This window comes from Geotrypetes seraphini, chromosome 1 (assembly GCF_902459505.1).
Source record: "Geotrypetes seraphini chromosome 1, aGeoSer1.1, whole genome shotgun sequence".
NCBI classification, from domain to species: Eukaryota; Metazoa; Chordata; class Amphibia; order Gymnophiona; family Dermophiidae; genus Geotrypetes; species Geotrypetes seraphini.
The window spans coordinates 146,634,668-146,650,035 of record NC_047084.1 but is presented as its reverse complement, the minus strand read 5'-3'; the positions used below and the strand labels follow the sequence as shown (position 1 = coordinate 146,650,035).

The 15,368-nt window shown below is 51.0% G+C and overlaps 1 protein-coding gene across 4 annotated transcripts in view; it reads left to right on the top strand.

Annotated features, from left to right (window-relative positions):
- Positions 1 to 9,130, top strand: part of CLGN (calmegin) — a 414,476-nt gene extending 405,346 nt beyond the window's left edge. For all 4 annotated transcript variants that reach the window (XM_033939634.1, XM_033939605.1, XM_033939625.1 and 1 more), the window contains one exon: positions 8,937 to 9,130. In XM_033939634.1, the coding sequence (XP_033795525.1) occupies positions 8,937 to 9,017 (81 nt within the window). In that variant the 3' untranslated portion in view covers positions 9,018 to 9,130. The remainder of the gene's footprint in view (positions 1 to 8,936) is intronic.
- The last annotated feature ends 6,238 nt before the right edge of the window (positions 9,131 to 15,368 follow it).

Below are 15,368 nucleotides of genomic sequence, written 5' to 3'. Positions count from 1 at the left end.
AGTCCAGCTGGAACTGAATTTGAAGTACAGAAAATGCTCTAATGGACTCCCCCTCCAGGAATTGGCCAAAGTGCTGCAACCCTTTTTGTTCCCATCTCCGAAATATCCCACCTTCCCTACCCGGTTCAAAATCAGGGGCAAACCTCAAAGGTAGATGATATAGCCCCTTAACCTTACCCAATAACTATCGTGCATCCCCTTTCCAGATTTGCAAAGTCCACCTAGCAAACAGATTAGGTACAGCCATCTTCAGCTGTGAAGTTGGTAGATAAATCCTTCGACTCAGACTCCTCAGTTTCTGGTACCCACGACTCCGACTACAACTTAGACTCCACAGCCCTGCAAAATAGTTTGACCTGAAAAATGTTATGTGAACCCCAAAATCTAAACCTACTTGGGGGAACAAAAAACTATTTCTGTAGCATCTCTCTAGATCGGTACAGTTCACTGATGGGTAATGGCTCACCGTGACCAGCAGGTGGAGAGTGGGACAAAACTTTGGCTGTAATACTAATAGTCTATTCTCATTCTCAGCAGGTGTAGTAAGCTGTGCCAGTCTTCCCTAAAAATTATTAGTGTAGGCCTGTAGGAAGTTATTTAGTGGCCTTCTTGTCCCTGTTTGGTGCTAGATTGAGTGTGGAAGGGACCTTTCGGGGGTCTGTATGACCTTGGGGGTGTCATACTCGATGGGTCACGAGTTGTCCCTCCCCCCATTTCCTCCACCTCCCCAAAATTTTTCTAGAGGTACCTCAACTGTAAGCCTTGACACCGATACCGGCAAGACATATGGCTTAGAGAGTCAGAGGAGTCTCTTCTGACGGGAAAAAAAAAATCCTGAGGCAGTGCCGATCTGAAGGGAGCCTTCCTTCAGTTCATTGTTGTTGCTTTTTATTGCTAACCCAATATAAACGACTGGGTAAATTCAAAAAACAGAAGTGTTCCTAAATGTCCATATCGAAAAACAAACTACTAAAGGAACAATACAACTACTTCAAAAAATCTTTAGACCGGTGGTGCTCAGATTCCGAGATGGAAATCAAGAACTCAATATGGGGACTTAGCCCCTATAGAGACTCTTGTGGTATCTATCATTGCACCGTATAAAGAAAATATTTTAAAGTACTTGTTGATAAATGGCTCAAAGTATTCAGTCTCTTTTAAATAACTTCAAAATAGATGAACTTGAAAGTGAAATAAACTTCAAAAAAGACTTAGCTGTAGAATACAGAAAGCGTTGGTTTTGCTGGGTCCTGCAAAACCAACGCTTTCTGTATTCTACAGCTAAGTCTTTTTTGAAGTTTATTTCACTTTCAAGTTCATCTATTTTGAAGTTATTTAAAAGAGACTGAATACTTTGAGCCATTTATCAACAAGTACTTTAAAATATTTTCTTTATACGGTGCAATGACAGATACCACAAGAGTCTCTATAGGGGCTAAGTCCCCATATTGAGTTCTTGATTTCCATCTCGGAATCTGAGCACCACCGGTCTAAAGATTTTTTGAAGTAGTTGTATTGTTCCTTTAGTAGTTTGTTTTTTTATTGCTAACCGGCACTTTTCCTTAGCTAGGTCGCGTATTGCGCATTGAGCACTTTTAAAGGGAAAACTGGTTGTGCCAGACGTGAGGTCGCTGCAGCCGGCCTGTACTCGCAGTGTGCCGGCCGCCACGAAGGGGAATCCTTGTCAGCTTTGGATGCCGGCATCCAGGGATCCCCTTTGCAAGTGCCAAACACGCCAGCAGCTGACAGCGTGGAAGCCTGGGCTTCCCTCCAACCCACACAGGGATTCCCCCAGCCACCAACTGTCAGGGAAATAAGGTTTTGCTTACTACTGATGCTGCTGGGGATTTCCTTACCGCTGCTGCTGACTTGCCTGCTTTACAAGCTGGGACGGTTCAGGCTTCTCAGCCGCTACAGGCCTCGGGGGGCATGTTTTTCGGCGGGCTTTGCTGCAATTTTGGCGAGAAACATAGAAACATAGAAAGATGACGGCAGAAAAGGGCCAAGGCCCATCAAGTCTGCCCACTATAGACCCTCCCCTTAAGATTAGCTAGTGTTTTGCCCTGACCCTCTTAGGGATCTCACATGGGCGTCCCATTTATTCTTAAAATCTGGCACGCTGCTTGCCTCGATCACCTGCACTGGAAGCCCGTTCCACCGATCAATCACTCGCTCCGTGAAGAAATACTTCCTGGTGTCGCCGTGAAATTTTCCGCCCCTGAGTTTGAGCGGGTGCCCTCTTGTGGTTGAGGGGCCTCTAAGAAGGAAGATGTCATCTTCCACTTCTATACGTCCGGTGACGTATTTAAACGTCTCAATCATGTCTCCCCTCTCCCTGCGCTCCTCTAGAGTGTAGAGCTGCAAATTGTCTAGTCTTGCTTCGTACGGGAGACCTTTAAGCCCTGAGACCATTCTGGTGGCCATTCTTTGGACCGACTCGACCCTTTGCACGTCTTTGCGGTAGTGTGGCTTCCAGAATTGCACGCAGTATTCCAGATGAGGTCTCACCATGGCCCTGTACAATGGCATAATGACAGCAGGCTTTCTGCTGACAAAACTTCTACGGATGCAACCCAGCATCTGCCTTGCCTTTGAGGAAGCCTTCTCCACCTGATTGGCAGATTTCATGTCTGCACTAATGATTACTCCCAAATCTCGTTCCGCTGAAGTCCTGGTCAAGGTCTCCCCGTTCAAGGTATAAGTTCTGCACGGGTTTCTGTTACCTAGGTGCATGACCTTACATTTTCCAGCATTGAAGCCCAGCTGCCAGGTTGAGGACCAGCATTCCAATGTGCGCAGGTCCTGCACCATACTATCTTGTAAATTGTCCTCACTTACCATATTACATAGTTTGGCGTCGTCGGCGAATAATGTTACTTTACCTTGAAGCCCTTGAGTCAGATCTCCTATGAATATGTTGAAGAGGAGCGGACCCAAGACCGAGCCCTGAGGCACCCCGCTGGTCACCTCCGATGTCCCAGAGAAAGTACCGTTAACCATCACCCTCTGACGTCTGCCACTCAGCCAATCTCTGACCCATGCCGTCAGAGTCTCTCCCAACCCCATTGATTTCATCTTGTTTAACAGTCTGCGGTGTGGGACGCTGTCAAAAGCTTTACTGAAGTCCAGGTACACTATGTGTACCATTTTGTCTGCAGCCTCAGGTGATCTTCCCCCTGTATTGGAGAGACAGGGGCAGGTTTCTCCTGGGTCCTTTGTTTCGGCAGTGAGTCCCATTTGGCAGCTAGGGTTTTTTCCCCTGATTTTGTTTTTGCATTGTTTAAGGCCTATCTTCAGGTGGCTGGGGGTCCTGCTTACGCCCCAGGGGTCTCAGGGGAGGGGGAGTTTTCCCTTTGCATCACTCAGTCATCCACCCCCCCCCCCCCCCCTCAGCGCAGGCTTCATCCCCGTCTCTTCCTCTCTCATCCAAGCGGCCAAGGGTCTCTTGGGATGATGATTTTTTCTATGGGGAGTTTTCTCTTGATGAGGACCTGGACCCTTTGGGAGACCTCCAGGATCCTCTCAGGGGGACGGATGTTGCTGGTGGCAGTTTTTCATTTCTGTCAGCTAAGAACATAAGAATTGCCACTGCTGGGTCAGACCAGTGGTCCATCCTGCCCAGCAGTCCGCTCACGCGGCGGCCCTTAGGTCAAGACCAGTACTCCAAATGAATCCAGTCTCACCAGTTTAGCATGAACTTGTCCAACTTTGTCTTGAAACCCTGGAGGGTGTTTTCCCCTATAACTGACTCCGGAAGAGCATTCCAGTTTTCTACCACTCTCTGGGTGAAGAAGAATTTCCTTACGTTTGTACGGAATCTATCCCCTTTCAACTTTAGAGAGTGTCCTCTCGTTCTCCCTACCTTTCAACTTTAGAGAGGCGAGGATGCATCGGTGGTGCACATCTTTCAGTGGGTAGAGCTCCAGGAGCTTATTCTTCAGGTCTCCTCGTTGTTATGTTTCGAGGAAGACGTGAAGGAGCCCCCATGTGTGGTGGACCTTCTGCTTCAGGGGATCCGCTCAGCATCCCGCTCTTTTTCTATGCATCAGAATATTCAGGATATTGTGGTTGCGCAGTGGAAAGCACTGAAGGCACCCTTTCATTTTGTGTGCTCTATGGCTTGCCTATATCCCATCCCAGAGGGGATAAGGGATATCTTGAAGTCGCTAGTGGTGGACTTGGTGGTCTCGGCCATCATTAAGCGGCATATGGTGCCCCTTGAGGGTGGCTCAGCCTTGAAGGACTCTGAGGAGCTTAGGTTAGAGTCCCTCCTTAAGTAGAATTTTGATGTCGCTGCCCTAGCAGTCCAGGCGGCGATGTGTGGCGGTCTGGTAGCTTGGGCTTGTTTTCAATGGGCCGAGCGTGTCCTTGACCATGAGTCTGATAACTGGTCCATGGTGGAACAGGAAGTAACCCAAATTGAGATCTTAATGGACTCTAAGGTACCCCGATTTCCTGAAGACTGTGCCTGCCCGCCTGCGTGGGGTGGCATTGCTCGGGGGCATTTGCGTGATTTTCGCAGATATCACCCTGGTTGAGGGGCTGCTTCTTTTCCTGCTTCTGGGTCTCCCCGGGGCCGTTTTTTTCAGCGCATGCAGTCCTTTCGGGGGAGGTGACGTGATTCCTCCACCGGTTCCCCCCTGCTTGTCCCACCCAATGACTCCTTGTTAGCGCCTCCCTCGGTTCCGGTGGGCACTCGGTTGTAAGACTTTTACCAGGGGTGGGCCAAAATCACAACGGATCAGTAGGTCCTGGAGATTATTTTGGACAGTTATGCTGTGGAGTTTTCCCACTCCTTGCCAGATCACTTTCTCGCTTATCCTTGTCAGGCGGCATGGAAGAAGCGGGCCTTTCACTAGACGCTTCAAAGATTGCTAGATCTCTGCAGGAGTGTGACACCGGCCAGTATTTGATTTCCTTTGTGGTGCCCAAGAAAGAGGGGACTTTTCGGCCCATCTTGGATTTGAAGGATCAACAGGGCTCTGCGAGTTCCGTTTTTTCGCATGGAGACTCTGAGATGTGCCATTCTGGCAATTCAGCCGGAGAAATTTCTGACGGAGGCCTACTTGCATGTCTCGCTTGCTCCGCTAAGGGCAGCTGGTCTCCGGAGGAGGTGTCTTGGTCGATCAATGTTCTGGAGACCAGAGTCATCCGGCTGGCACTGGTAGCGCTCCAGGCGTTGTTGATGGGCAAGCCTGTTCGGGTTCTCTTGGACAATGCCACGGCGATGACTGTCAATCGTCAGGGGGGAACCAGGAGTCGTCTGATGGAGCAGGAGGCTGTTCTGCTCATGGTGTGGGCAGAGACTCGTCTTTGGAACATTTTGGCTTCCCACATAGCAGGAGTGGAGAATGTCCAGTGCTAGATCCCAGAGAGTGGTGTCTCAGTCCCACAGCCTTCGAGTTGATTGTGCAGTCTTGGGGGCCACCAGTCATGGACCTGATGACTACAAATGTCAACACCAAAGCGCCACGGTTCTTCAGTCGGTGCAGGAATGTTCAGGCCGAGGGGCTGGATGCTCTGATACATCCTTGGCCGACAGCAGACCTGTATATGTTTCCTCCGTGGTCAGTGGTGGGCAGAGTTTTTCTTTGCATTGCTCGGCACTCTGGCTATGTGATCCTGGTAGCTCCGGACTGGCCCATGCGTCCATGGGACGCAGATTTGTTTCGTCTTCTCGTGGCAGATCCTCTTCCACTGCCTCTCTTGCCCAACCTTCTGACTCAGGGCCCCATTCCAATGTTTGATCTGGGTCCCTTTTGTCTTACGGCTTGGCTCTTGAGAGGAACACCTAGGTAAGAAAGGTTATTCAGATAAAGTGATCTCCACTCTCTTGGGGTCCCAGAGGCTTTCCACTTCACAGGCTTGTGTGTGGGTTTCACGTATTTTTCAAGACTGGTATGCTGCTTATGGAGTGGTTTCCTTTTGCGCCTCTTTGCTTCACATCTTGGAGTTCTTGCAGGATGGCCCGGATAGAAGACCTGGTCTTCTCTCCAGGTTCAGCTTGCAGCTTTGTCTGCATTTCACGGTTTGCTGCAGGGTAAGCATTTAACTTCTTTTCCGGATGTGGTTCGCTTTTTGAGGCAGCTAAATTATTTCGGCCTCCAGTGCAGCCTTCAGTTCTGGCCTGGGATCTAAATCTGGTCCTGTCCATACTACTGCACCCTCCCTTTGAAGCCCCTGCTTGTTGAAGGACCTTACTCTCAAGGCAGTTTTCCTGGTGGACATTACTTCTACAAGGCGCATTTCTGAGCTGCAGGCTTTCTCTTGTAGGCCTCCCTTCCTAGTTTTCTAGGGAGCAAGTGTTGCTACAACCTGTTCCTTCCTTTCTGCCCAAGGTGGTCTCGCCTTTTCATGTCAACCAGTCCGTGATACTTCCGGTCTTGAGTAGCCAGGAGGGCTCTGCGGAACAAAAGCAGTTGTGCAAGTTGGATGTCTGTCGGGTCCTTCACTCTTAAGTTCAGCGGACCCAGGAGTTCCGGAAGTCAGATCAACTTTTTGTCCTCTCAGCGGGTCCTTGTAAGGGGGACGGCACTTCTAAAGCTCTATCATTGCACTGAACATAAGAACATAAGATGTTGCCTCCGCTAAGGCAGACCAGAGGTCCATCTTGCCCAGCGGTCCGCACCCGCGGCGGCCCTTCAGGCCTAATTGCCTGAACAGTGTCCCTGACTAATTGTGTAACTGTCTCTAGTCTCTAATCCTATCCCTATAACCTACCTCTACTCCTATCTGTACCCCTCAATCCCTTTGTCCTCCAGATACCTATCCAATTCTTCTTTGAAGCCCTGTAGCGTACTCCTGCTTATCACATCCTCCGGTAGCGCGTTCCATGTATCCACCACCCTCTGGGTGAAAAAGAACTTCCTGGCGTTTGTTCTAAACCTTCCCCCTTTCAATTTCTCTGAGTGCCCCCGAGTACTTGTGGTTCCCCATAATTTAAAAAATCTGTCCCTGTCTACTCTTTCTATGCCCTTCATGATCTTGAAGGTTTCTATCATGTCCCCTCTAAGTCTCCGCTTTTCCAGGGAGAAAAGCCCCAGCTTCTTCAGTCTGTCAGTATACGAGAGGTCCTCCATACCCTTTATTAGCTTAGTTGCTCTTCTCTGGACTCTCTCAAGTACCGCCATGTCCTTCTTGAGGTACGGCGACCAGTACTGGACACAGTACTCCAGGTGCGGGCGCACCATTGCACTGTACAGTGGCAGGATGACTTCCTTCGTCCTGGACGTGATACCCTTCTTAATGATGGCCAACATTCTGTTTGCCTTCCTTGAGGCTGTGGCGCACTGCACAGACGCCTTCAATGATGTGTCTACCATCACTCCCAGGTCTCTTTCAAGGTTACTCACTCCTAGCGATGATCCCCCCCATTTTGTAAGTGAACATCGGGTTCTTTTTCCCTACATGCATGACCTTGCATTTCCCTATGTTGAAACTCATTTGCCACTTTTTGGCCCACTCTTCCAGCGCTGTCAGATCTTTTTGGAGATCTTTGCAGTCCTCCGTGTTTTCAACACTGCTGTATGGTTTGGTGTCGTCCGCAAATTTGATAACCTCACATTTTGTTCCTGTCTCCAAGTCATTAATAAATATGTTGAACAGGAGCAGTCCCAGCACCGACCCCTGCGGAACTCCGCTTGTGACCCATTGCCAGTCTGAGTAATGGCCCTTTACTCCAACCCTCTGTTTCCTATCCGCCAGCCAGTTTTTGATCCATCGGTGGACCTCCCCTTGCACCCCGTGGTTCCATAACTTCTTTATCAGTCTTTCGTGTGGTACCTTGTCGAAGGCTTTTTGGAAGTCAAGGTAAATGATGTCTATAGATTCTCCTTTATCCACCTGGCTGTTTACCCCCTCAAAGAAGTATAACAAGTTTGTGAGGCATGACCTGCCCTTGCAGAAGCCATGCTGGCTCGGCTTTAGCTGCCTAGTGTTTTCGATGTGTTCCCAGATGCTGGATCAAAGAGACTATCGATTTCGCCTATCTTCTTCTGAAGAAGCCTGTTCGGATTTTCTCATGGCTCATTTCACTCAGGGTTAGGCAGCTTCTTGGGCTGAATCTTCTCTGGTGCCTCCAGTGGATATCTGTAAGGCTGTGGTTTGGTCTTCTCTGCATTCATTTGTGCGACACTACTGTGTGGACGTCCACGCGCATCAGGATGCAGTGTTGAGAGAGCGTGTTCTGGTGGTGGTCCTCCGGGGGTCCCACCCATGATGGGTAATGCTTTGGTACATCCCATCAGTGAACTGTACCGGTCTGGAGAGATGCTAAAGGAGAAATTAGGTTCTTACCTGCTAATTTTCTTTCTTTTAGATTTTCCAGAACAGTACAGTCCCCGTCTGTCTGTTCTTTAGGATTTGCGTGAAGTGTGTTTTTTTTGCAGGTTCTAGTATTTTTATAGGATCGGGGAGATCAAAAGAACAGTGGCTTTGGCTCAGCTGGCGAGCTGTGGGGATGTTTTGCTGAAGGGGCTTCTTCTATGCAATTTCCAACAGTATTAGTGTTACCGTTATAAGCACTTCTTAGTTCTGCTTGGCTATTTGGCAGACTAGACCAGGAGTAGGCAATTCCGGTCCTCGAGAGCCGGAGCCAGGTCAGGCTTTCAGGATATTCACAATAAATATGCATGAGAGATTTGCATCTCAAGGAGGCAGTGCATGTAAATCCATCTCATACATATTCATTGTGAATATCCTGAAAACCTGACCTGGCTCCGGCTCTTGAGGACTGAAATTGCCTAACCCTGGACTAGACGGAAGCACAGCTATTAGTATTACAGCAAAAGTTTTGTTTGTCTCCACCTGCTGGTCATAGTGAGCTATTACCCATCAGTGAACTGTACCGGTCTGGAGAGTCTAAAAGAAAGAAAATTAGAAGGTAAGATCCTAATTTCTCAATTGTAATATTGGAGTTTTCTGGACTTTATTTGCAGATGAATGAAGCTGATGAAAGCCCAGGCTCTGGAGATGGACCAACAAAATCAATACGTAAAAGACGAGTACGAAAAGACTGAAGGTTTTCTTCAACTAGTATTTGTGTAACTCCTAATACAGAAATTTGATATTCCTGTATTGGTTTGCTTGAACATAAAGATGACTAAAATAAAACACTTGGACTGAAATCATCCCTCTTCTGTCAGCTTCAGTATCTTTATTTTTCTTCCAAAACTTTTGTAATCTTTTTGAGGAAATTTTTTTTTTCCTGTAGAGAAAATTTGGTGAAAGAAACTAAAATAACTCAAAAGCATATGATTGCCAGAGTTGGGAGATTGTAAATGGTTTCATTGATTTGTAATGCCTGTTACGGGATACTTTTATTTTTTTTTAAAGAATGAATATAACTGAAATTTTGGTATACTATTTGCAGCCATTATCTGAAAGGAGAAAACAGTGATGCTTTTTTCAAGGGTTTCAAATAACTCTTGTCTATTTTGTCTTTATGGAGTGTGGAAAGGCTTTTAACTTTTATTTTTGTCTGATTGTAGCTTTGCCAGCCATTCTCATTATAAATGATCTATAGTTATATTTATGGCAAGATATTTATCCCAGGACAAGCAAGCATGATATTCTCACATGTGGGTGACGTCATCTACGGAGCCCCAGCGCGGACAGCTTTTCAAGCAAACTTGATTGAAGTTTCAAGTTTGCTACACTGCACCACGCATGTGCATGCCTTCTTGCCCACTAGAGGGCGCATCCTCACCTCATGGTCCTCAGTTCAGTTTTTTCCGCGGAGCCAGAAGCCCTGTGGAAATTGTGCTCTTTGAATTTAGCCTTCTGACACCGCGGCTGTGTGTTATTTCACGGTCGCTGTGCTTAATTTACTTTTCTTTCTTTCCTTTCTTTCAGTTTTCGTCGGGAAAAAAAAAAAAATCTTTTTCGTTCGGCTCCGGGGGCTCCCGGTAGCCGCGGCCGCGGGACCTCGCTTGTTCCCGGCCAGTTTTTGGGCCCATGTCCCGTCCTGTGACGGGCTTTAAAAAGTGCACCCGGTGCTCCACTTTTCAACGGAGAGCTCTCCGCCGCCGTCAAGCTCGTATGGCGGAGCTCTTCGCTGTTGACCCCGCGGCGGGGAAGGCCTTGACGTCTGCCTCGGCCTCGACTCCTTCGTCCTCGCCCCGGGAACCCCCGGCGTCGTAGCCGGTGTCTTCGACCCCGAAGTCGGCGAAGGGTAAGTCCTCACTTCCTGCTTCTGTTTCAGCCTCGAAGAAGCCATCCTCGAGCTCCTCGTCGGGGGCAGGTGGGTCGTCCTCGGCCCCGCCCCGAGCGCCGAAGTCGGGTGCCCCGCGGGAATACTTGGTACCGAAGTCGCCCTCGAGGGAGCACCCTACGGCCCCGGACCTGCCGACTATGATGGGGGTCCCCGTCTTTCAGGACTTGCTCCGGGCTCTCATTGCCTCGGAGCTGTCCGGGGCCCTCACGCACCTTCAGCAGGCTTCGGCCTCGGCTGCCCTGGCGTCCGTGACCTCGGTCCCGGTGCCCTCGACTTCGGGCCCGGGGGGGGGTTTCGGCCTCGGCCCCGACCTTGCCCTCGACCTCGGTTGACCAGCCTGAGCGGAGTGTGCGGCCTCGGGACAAGGTGCGGCGGGTTCGGAGGATCTCGTCCTCGTCGAGGTCCTCCTGGGGTTCCTCGCCCTCGGGTCGGCCTCGGGCGAAGCGTCGGTCGAGGAAGCCCAAACGCCACCGGGCGTCTCCTCGACGACACAGTCGCTCCTCGACGACCGGGGCCGAGACCCTGCGGGTCTCCGAACTGCGCCTCGATAACCCGAGGCTTTTTCGTCCGTCTGAGGTTGAGTGCTCGAGGGACTCTTCGCCAAGACGAAAGGGGCGTGCCTCGGTGCCCCATACCCCGGGGACTTCCCGAAGGGGTTCCTCGGTGCATGGGCGGTCCCCGACCCCGTCCAGATCGCTCGGTGCGGCTTCTTGGGGTTCGGGGTCTGGTACGGGGAAGGAACCTCGATACTCACGCGAGGCTTCTCCTTCCTTCTTGGCGAGGCGCTCGTCTCGATCTCCCTCCCCGCCTTCGAAGCCCTCCTCCTTCTCGAGGTTCATTCTAGATATGGGAAGGGCTTTGGACCTTGATCTGGGAGCAGGATCAAAGTACACGAAGGAGTTTTTGGAGGAGCAGGATTTACCCTCCCCTCCTCGAGAGACGCCTCGGTTACCTCTCAATAAGGTTCTTAATCAGACCTTTTTGAGGAACCTTGACTCCCCTCTTACAGTCACAGCGGTGCCTTCGAAGATGGAGTCTAAATATCGCACAGTTCCGTGCAAGGGCTTTGATAAGGCTCAGCTGTCCCACCAGTCCCTGCTGGTGGAGTCAGCTTTGAAGAAGTCGCAGCCGTCCAGAGTCTCGGCGGCTGTTCCCCCCGGACGGGAGGGACGGACCTTGGATAAGTTTGGTTGTCACCTCTATTCCAACTCTTTGATGGCGACCAGGGTCCTGAATTACGCATTCACCTTCTCATCTTATTTGAGACAGATGGTGAAGTCGTTGCCGAGGTATTATGGAGTCATGCCAGATTCCCATAAAGAGGATTTTGGGGCTTTTATGTCCAATTTGTCCCAACTGCGTCTCTACCTCTTCCATGCGGTGTATGACGCGTTTGAGCTCGCCTCTCGTGTGTCAGCCTTCGCAGTGGCCATGCGCCGTCTGGCATGGCTCCGTACCCTGGATATGGACCCGAACTTACAAGAACGTCTGGCCAATCTTCCATGTGTTGGCTCAGAGCTGTTTGATGAGTCCTTGGAGGCGGCGACCAAGCGTTTGTTTGAGCACGAGCGCTCTATTGCCTCGTTGGTCCGTCCCAAACCCCGGGCTCCGCCGCAGAAGCCGTTTAGACCTCCTCCGCGGCGGTACCCGCAGAAGTCGACGCCGGCCTTTTCCAGGCCTCCGCCCCGACGTCCCCAGCAGCAGGGCAGGGCGTCCCAACCAAAGCCTCAGGCACAAGGAGCGTCTAAAACCCGCTCCGTCTTTTTGACGTGATGCGCGGTTGGGGGCAGGCCCCCTCCGCACTGTCAAAGGACCCCCTTCATATCGGGGGCCGACTGCAGGCCTTTCTTCCAGCATGGGCCGAAATCACGTCGGACGCTTGGGTGCTCCGGATCATCTCCGAGGGCTACTCGCTGAATTTCTTGTCCATGCCACCGGAACATCCGCCGGCGGCTTCTCTTTGCTGCCGAGACCAGCTTCCTCTTCTCCTGTCCGAGGCCAGGTCCTTGTTGGGCCTTCGGGCGGTGGAGCATGTGCCCCCGAACCAAAGGGGATGGGGGTTTTACTCCCGTTACTTTTTGGTCCCGAAGAAGACCGGGGACTTACGCCCCATTCTGGACCTCCGGAGGCTCAACAAGTTCCTTGTCCGGGAGAAGTTCCGTATGTTGTCCCTTCCAGTCCTGTACCCTCTACTAGACTCGGGGGACTGAATGTGCTCCTTGGACCTCAAGGAAGCATATACGCATGTTCCGGTGCATCCCGCCTTTCGCCAGTACTTAAGGTTCCAGGTGGGGGAGTTGCACCTCCAATATCGAGTCCTCCCCTTCGGGCTGGCCTCGTCTCCTCGGGTCTTTACGAAGTGTATGGTGGTGGCCGCAGCTGCCCTACGATCCCAGGGGCTGCAGGTCTTCCCCTACCTGGACGATTGGCTGATCAAGGCTTCATCCCAGGAGGGGGTTATCTCAGCGACCCGACAGACTATCATCTTCCTTCAACGTCTGGGGTTCGAGGTAAATTTTCCCAAATCGCAGTTGTGCCCGGCTCAATCCCTTCAGTTTATCGGGGCCGTGCTGGACACGGTTTGCCTTCGTGCATTCCTGCCCTCGTCGAGACTGGAGGCTCTGCTTCGCCTGGGCCGTCAGATTCTGCTGCAGCGCTCAGTCTCTGCACATCGGCTGATGATTCTACTCGGCCACATGGCTTCGACAGTTCATGTCACGCCGTTTGCCCGATTGCGTCTGAGACTCCCTCAGTGGACCTTGGCCTCCCAGTGGCGCCAGGATCGAGACCCGCTCTCCCTTCCTGTAACGGTCACTCCTTCCTTGAGACGATCGCTCCGTTGGTGGACCAACTCTTCCAATCTTTCCGGGGGTTTGCTCTTTCTCATCCCTCCGCATCGCAAGGTCCTGACCACGGACTCTTCGGAGTACGCGTTGGGGGCTCATCTCGACTGTCTGCGGAATCAAGCGCTATGGTCGGCGGGGGACCGTCGTTGTCACATCAATGTGTTGGAGCTTCGTGCCATTTTTCTGGCAGCCCGAGCCTTCGCTCATCTGCAGCGCAATCAGGTGGTCCTGGTACGGACGGATAACCAAGTGGCGATGTATTATGTAAACAAACAAGGGGAACGGGCTCTTGGTCCCTGTGCCGGGAAGCCTTGCGCCTTTGGGAATGGGCGACATCCCAGAACATCTTCCTGCGGGCGGTTTACATTCAGGGAGAGAAGAATTGTCTAGCCGACAAACTCAGTCGTCTTCTCCAGCCGCACGAGTGGTCGCTCAACTCCCGAGTTCTGCGCGAGGTCTTCGACCGCTGGGAGACGCCTCAGGTGGATCTGTTCACCTCCCCGGAGACTCACAAACTGCCCCTCTATTGTTCACGAATTTACTCCCAGGACCGTCTCGAGGCAGATGCCTTCCTTCTCAACTGGGGAGGGAGATTCCTTTATGCATTTCCTCCTTTTCCTCTGATCTTGAGGACGTTGGTTCATCTCAAGTCGTCCGGAGCCACTATGATTCTCATCGCGCCTCGTTGGCCTCGTCAGCACTGGTTCTCCCTGCTCCTTCAACTCAGTGTCAGGGAGCCTCTACTTCTGCCTGTGTTTCCCTCTCTGCTGTCTCAGAGTCGGGGTTCGCTGTTGCATCCCAATCTTCAGTCATTACATCTGACGGCTTGGTTCCTTTCCCCCTGACTTCGGGGGTCAGGGAGGTGTTGGAAGCCTCGCGAAAGGCCTCTACTCGGCTTTGTTATTCCCAGATGTGGACCAGATTTTCATCCTGGTGTACCTCGCACCATCTGGATCCAAAGTTGGTTCAGGTGTCCTCGGTTCTGGAGTATTTGTTACATTTGTCCGAGTCTGGCCTGAAGACATCCTCCATCCGGGTACATCTCAGTGCTATTGCTGCTTTCCATTGGCATCTAGAGGGACGTTCTCTCTCTCTTCATCCTCTGGTGGTTCGGTTCATGAGGGGTTTAGTTAATGTTAATCCTCCTCTGAAACCTCCTCCTGTAGTTTGGGATCTGAATGTGGTCTTGGCTCAGCTGATGAAACCTCCCTTTGAGCCAATTGACAAGTCTCTTCCGAAGTTTCTCACTTGGAAGGTGGTCTTTTTACTTGCGCTCACGTCTGCTCGTCGAATTAGTGAGCTTCAGGCTTTGGTTGCGGACCCGCCCTTTACTGTGTTTCATCATGACAAGGTGGTTCTTCGCACCCATCCAAAATTTCTACCTAAGGTTGTGTCTGATTTTCACCTCAATCAGTTTATTGTCCTTCCGGTGTTCTTTCCAAAGCCCCACTCTCATCCTGGAGAGGCGGCGCTTCACACGCTTGACTGTAAGAGGGCGTTGGTTTTTATCTCCAACGTACCAAGTCTTATCGGAAGGTTCCTCAATTATTTTTGTCCTTTGATCCTAATCGGCTGGGACATCCTATTTCCAAGCGCACCTTGTCCAACTGGCTAGCGGCTTGTATTTCTTTTTGCTACGCTCAGGCTGGTCTCACGCTCCATGGTCGAGTCACGGGGCATAAGGTCAGGGCTATGGCAGCTTCTGTTGCTTTCCTCCGGTCTACTCCTGTGGAGGACATATGTAAGGCTGCCACTTGGTCTTCGGTTCATACGTTCACCTCCCACTACTGTCTGGACAATTTGTCCAGAAGCGACAGCCGGTTTGGCCAGTCGGTGTTACGTAACCTGTTTTCCTAAATTGCCATCCTCCCACCTGCCCTTTTTTGGTTGGCTTGGAGGTCACCCACATGTGAGAATATCATGCCTGCTTGTCCTGGGATAAAGCACAGTTACTTACCGTAACAGGTGTTATCCAGGGACAGCAGGCATATATTCTCACAACCCGCCCACCTCCCCGGGGATGGCTTCTTTGCTGGTTATGGAACTGAGGACCACGAGGTGAGGATGCGCCCTCTAGTGGGCAAGAAGGCATGCACATGCGTGGTGCAGTGTAGCAAACTTGAAACTTCAATCAAGTTTGCTTGAAAAGCTGTCCGCGCTGGGGCTACGTAGATGACGTCACCCACATGTGAGAATATATGCCTGCTGTCCCTGGATAACACCTGTTACGGTAAGTAACTGTGCTTTATGTGCTGATCTTTTTAATTTTCCAAGTATTTCAATGACAGAGCAACAAAGGACTCCTTTTA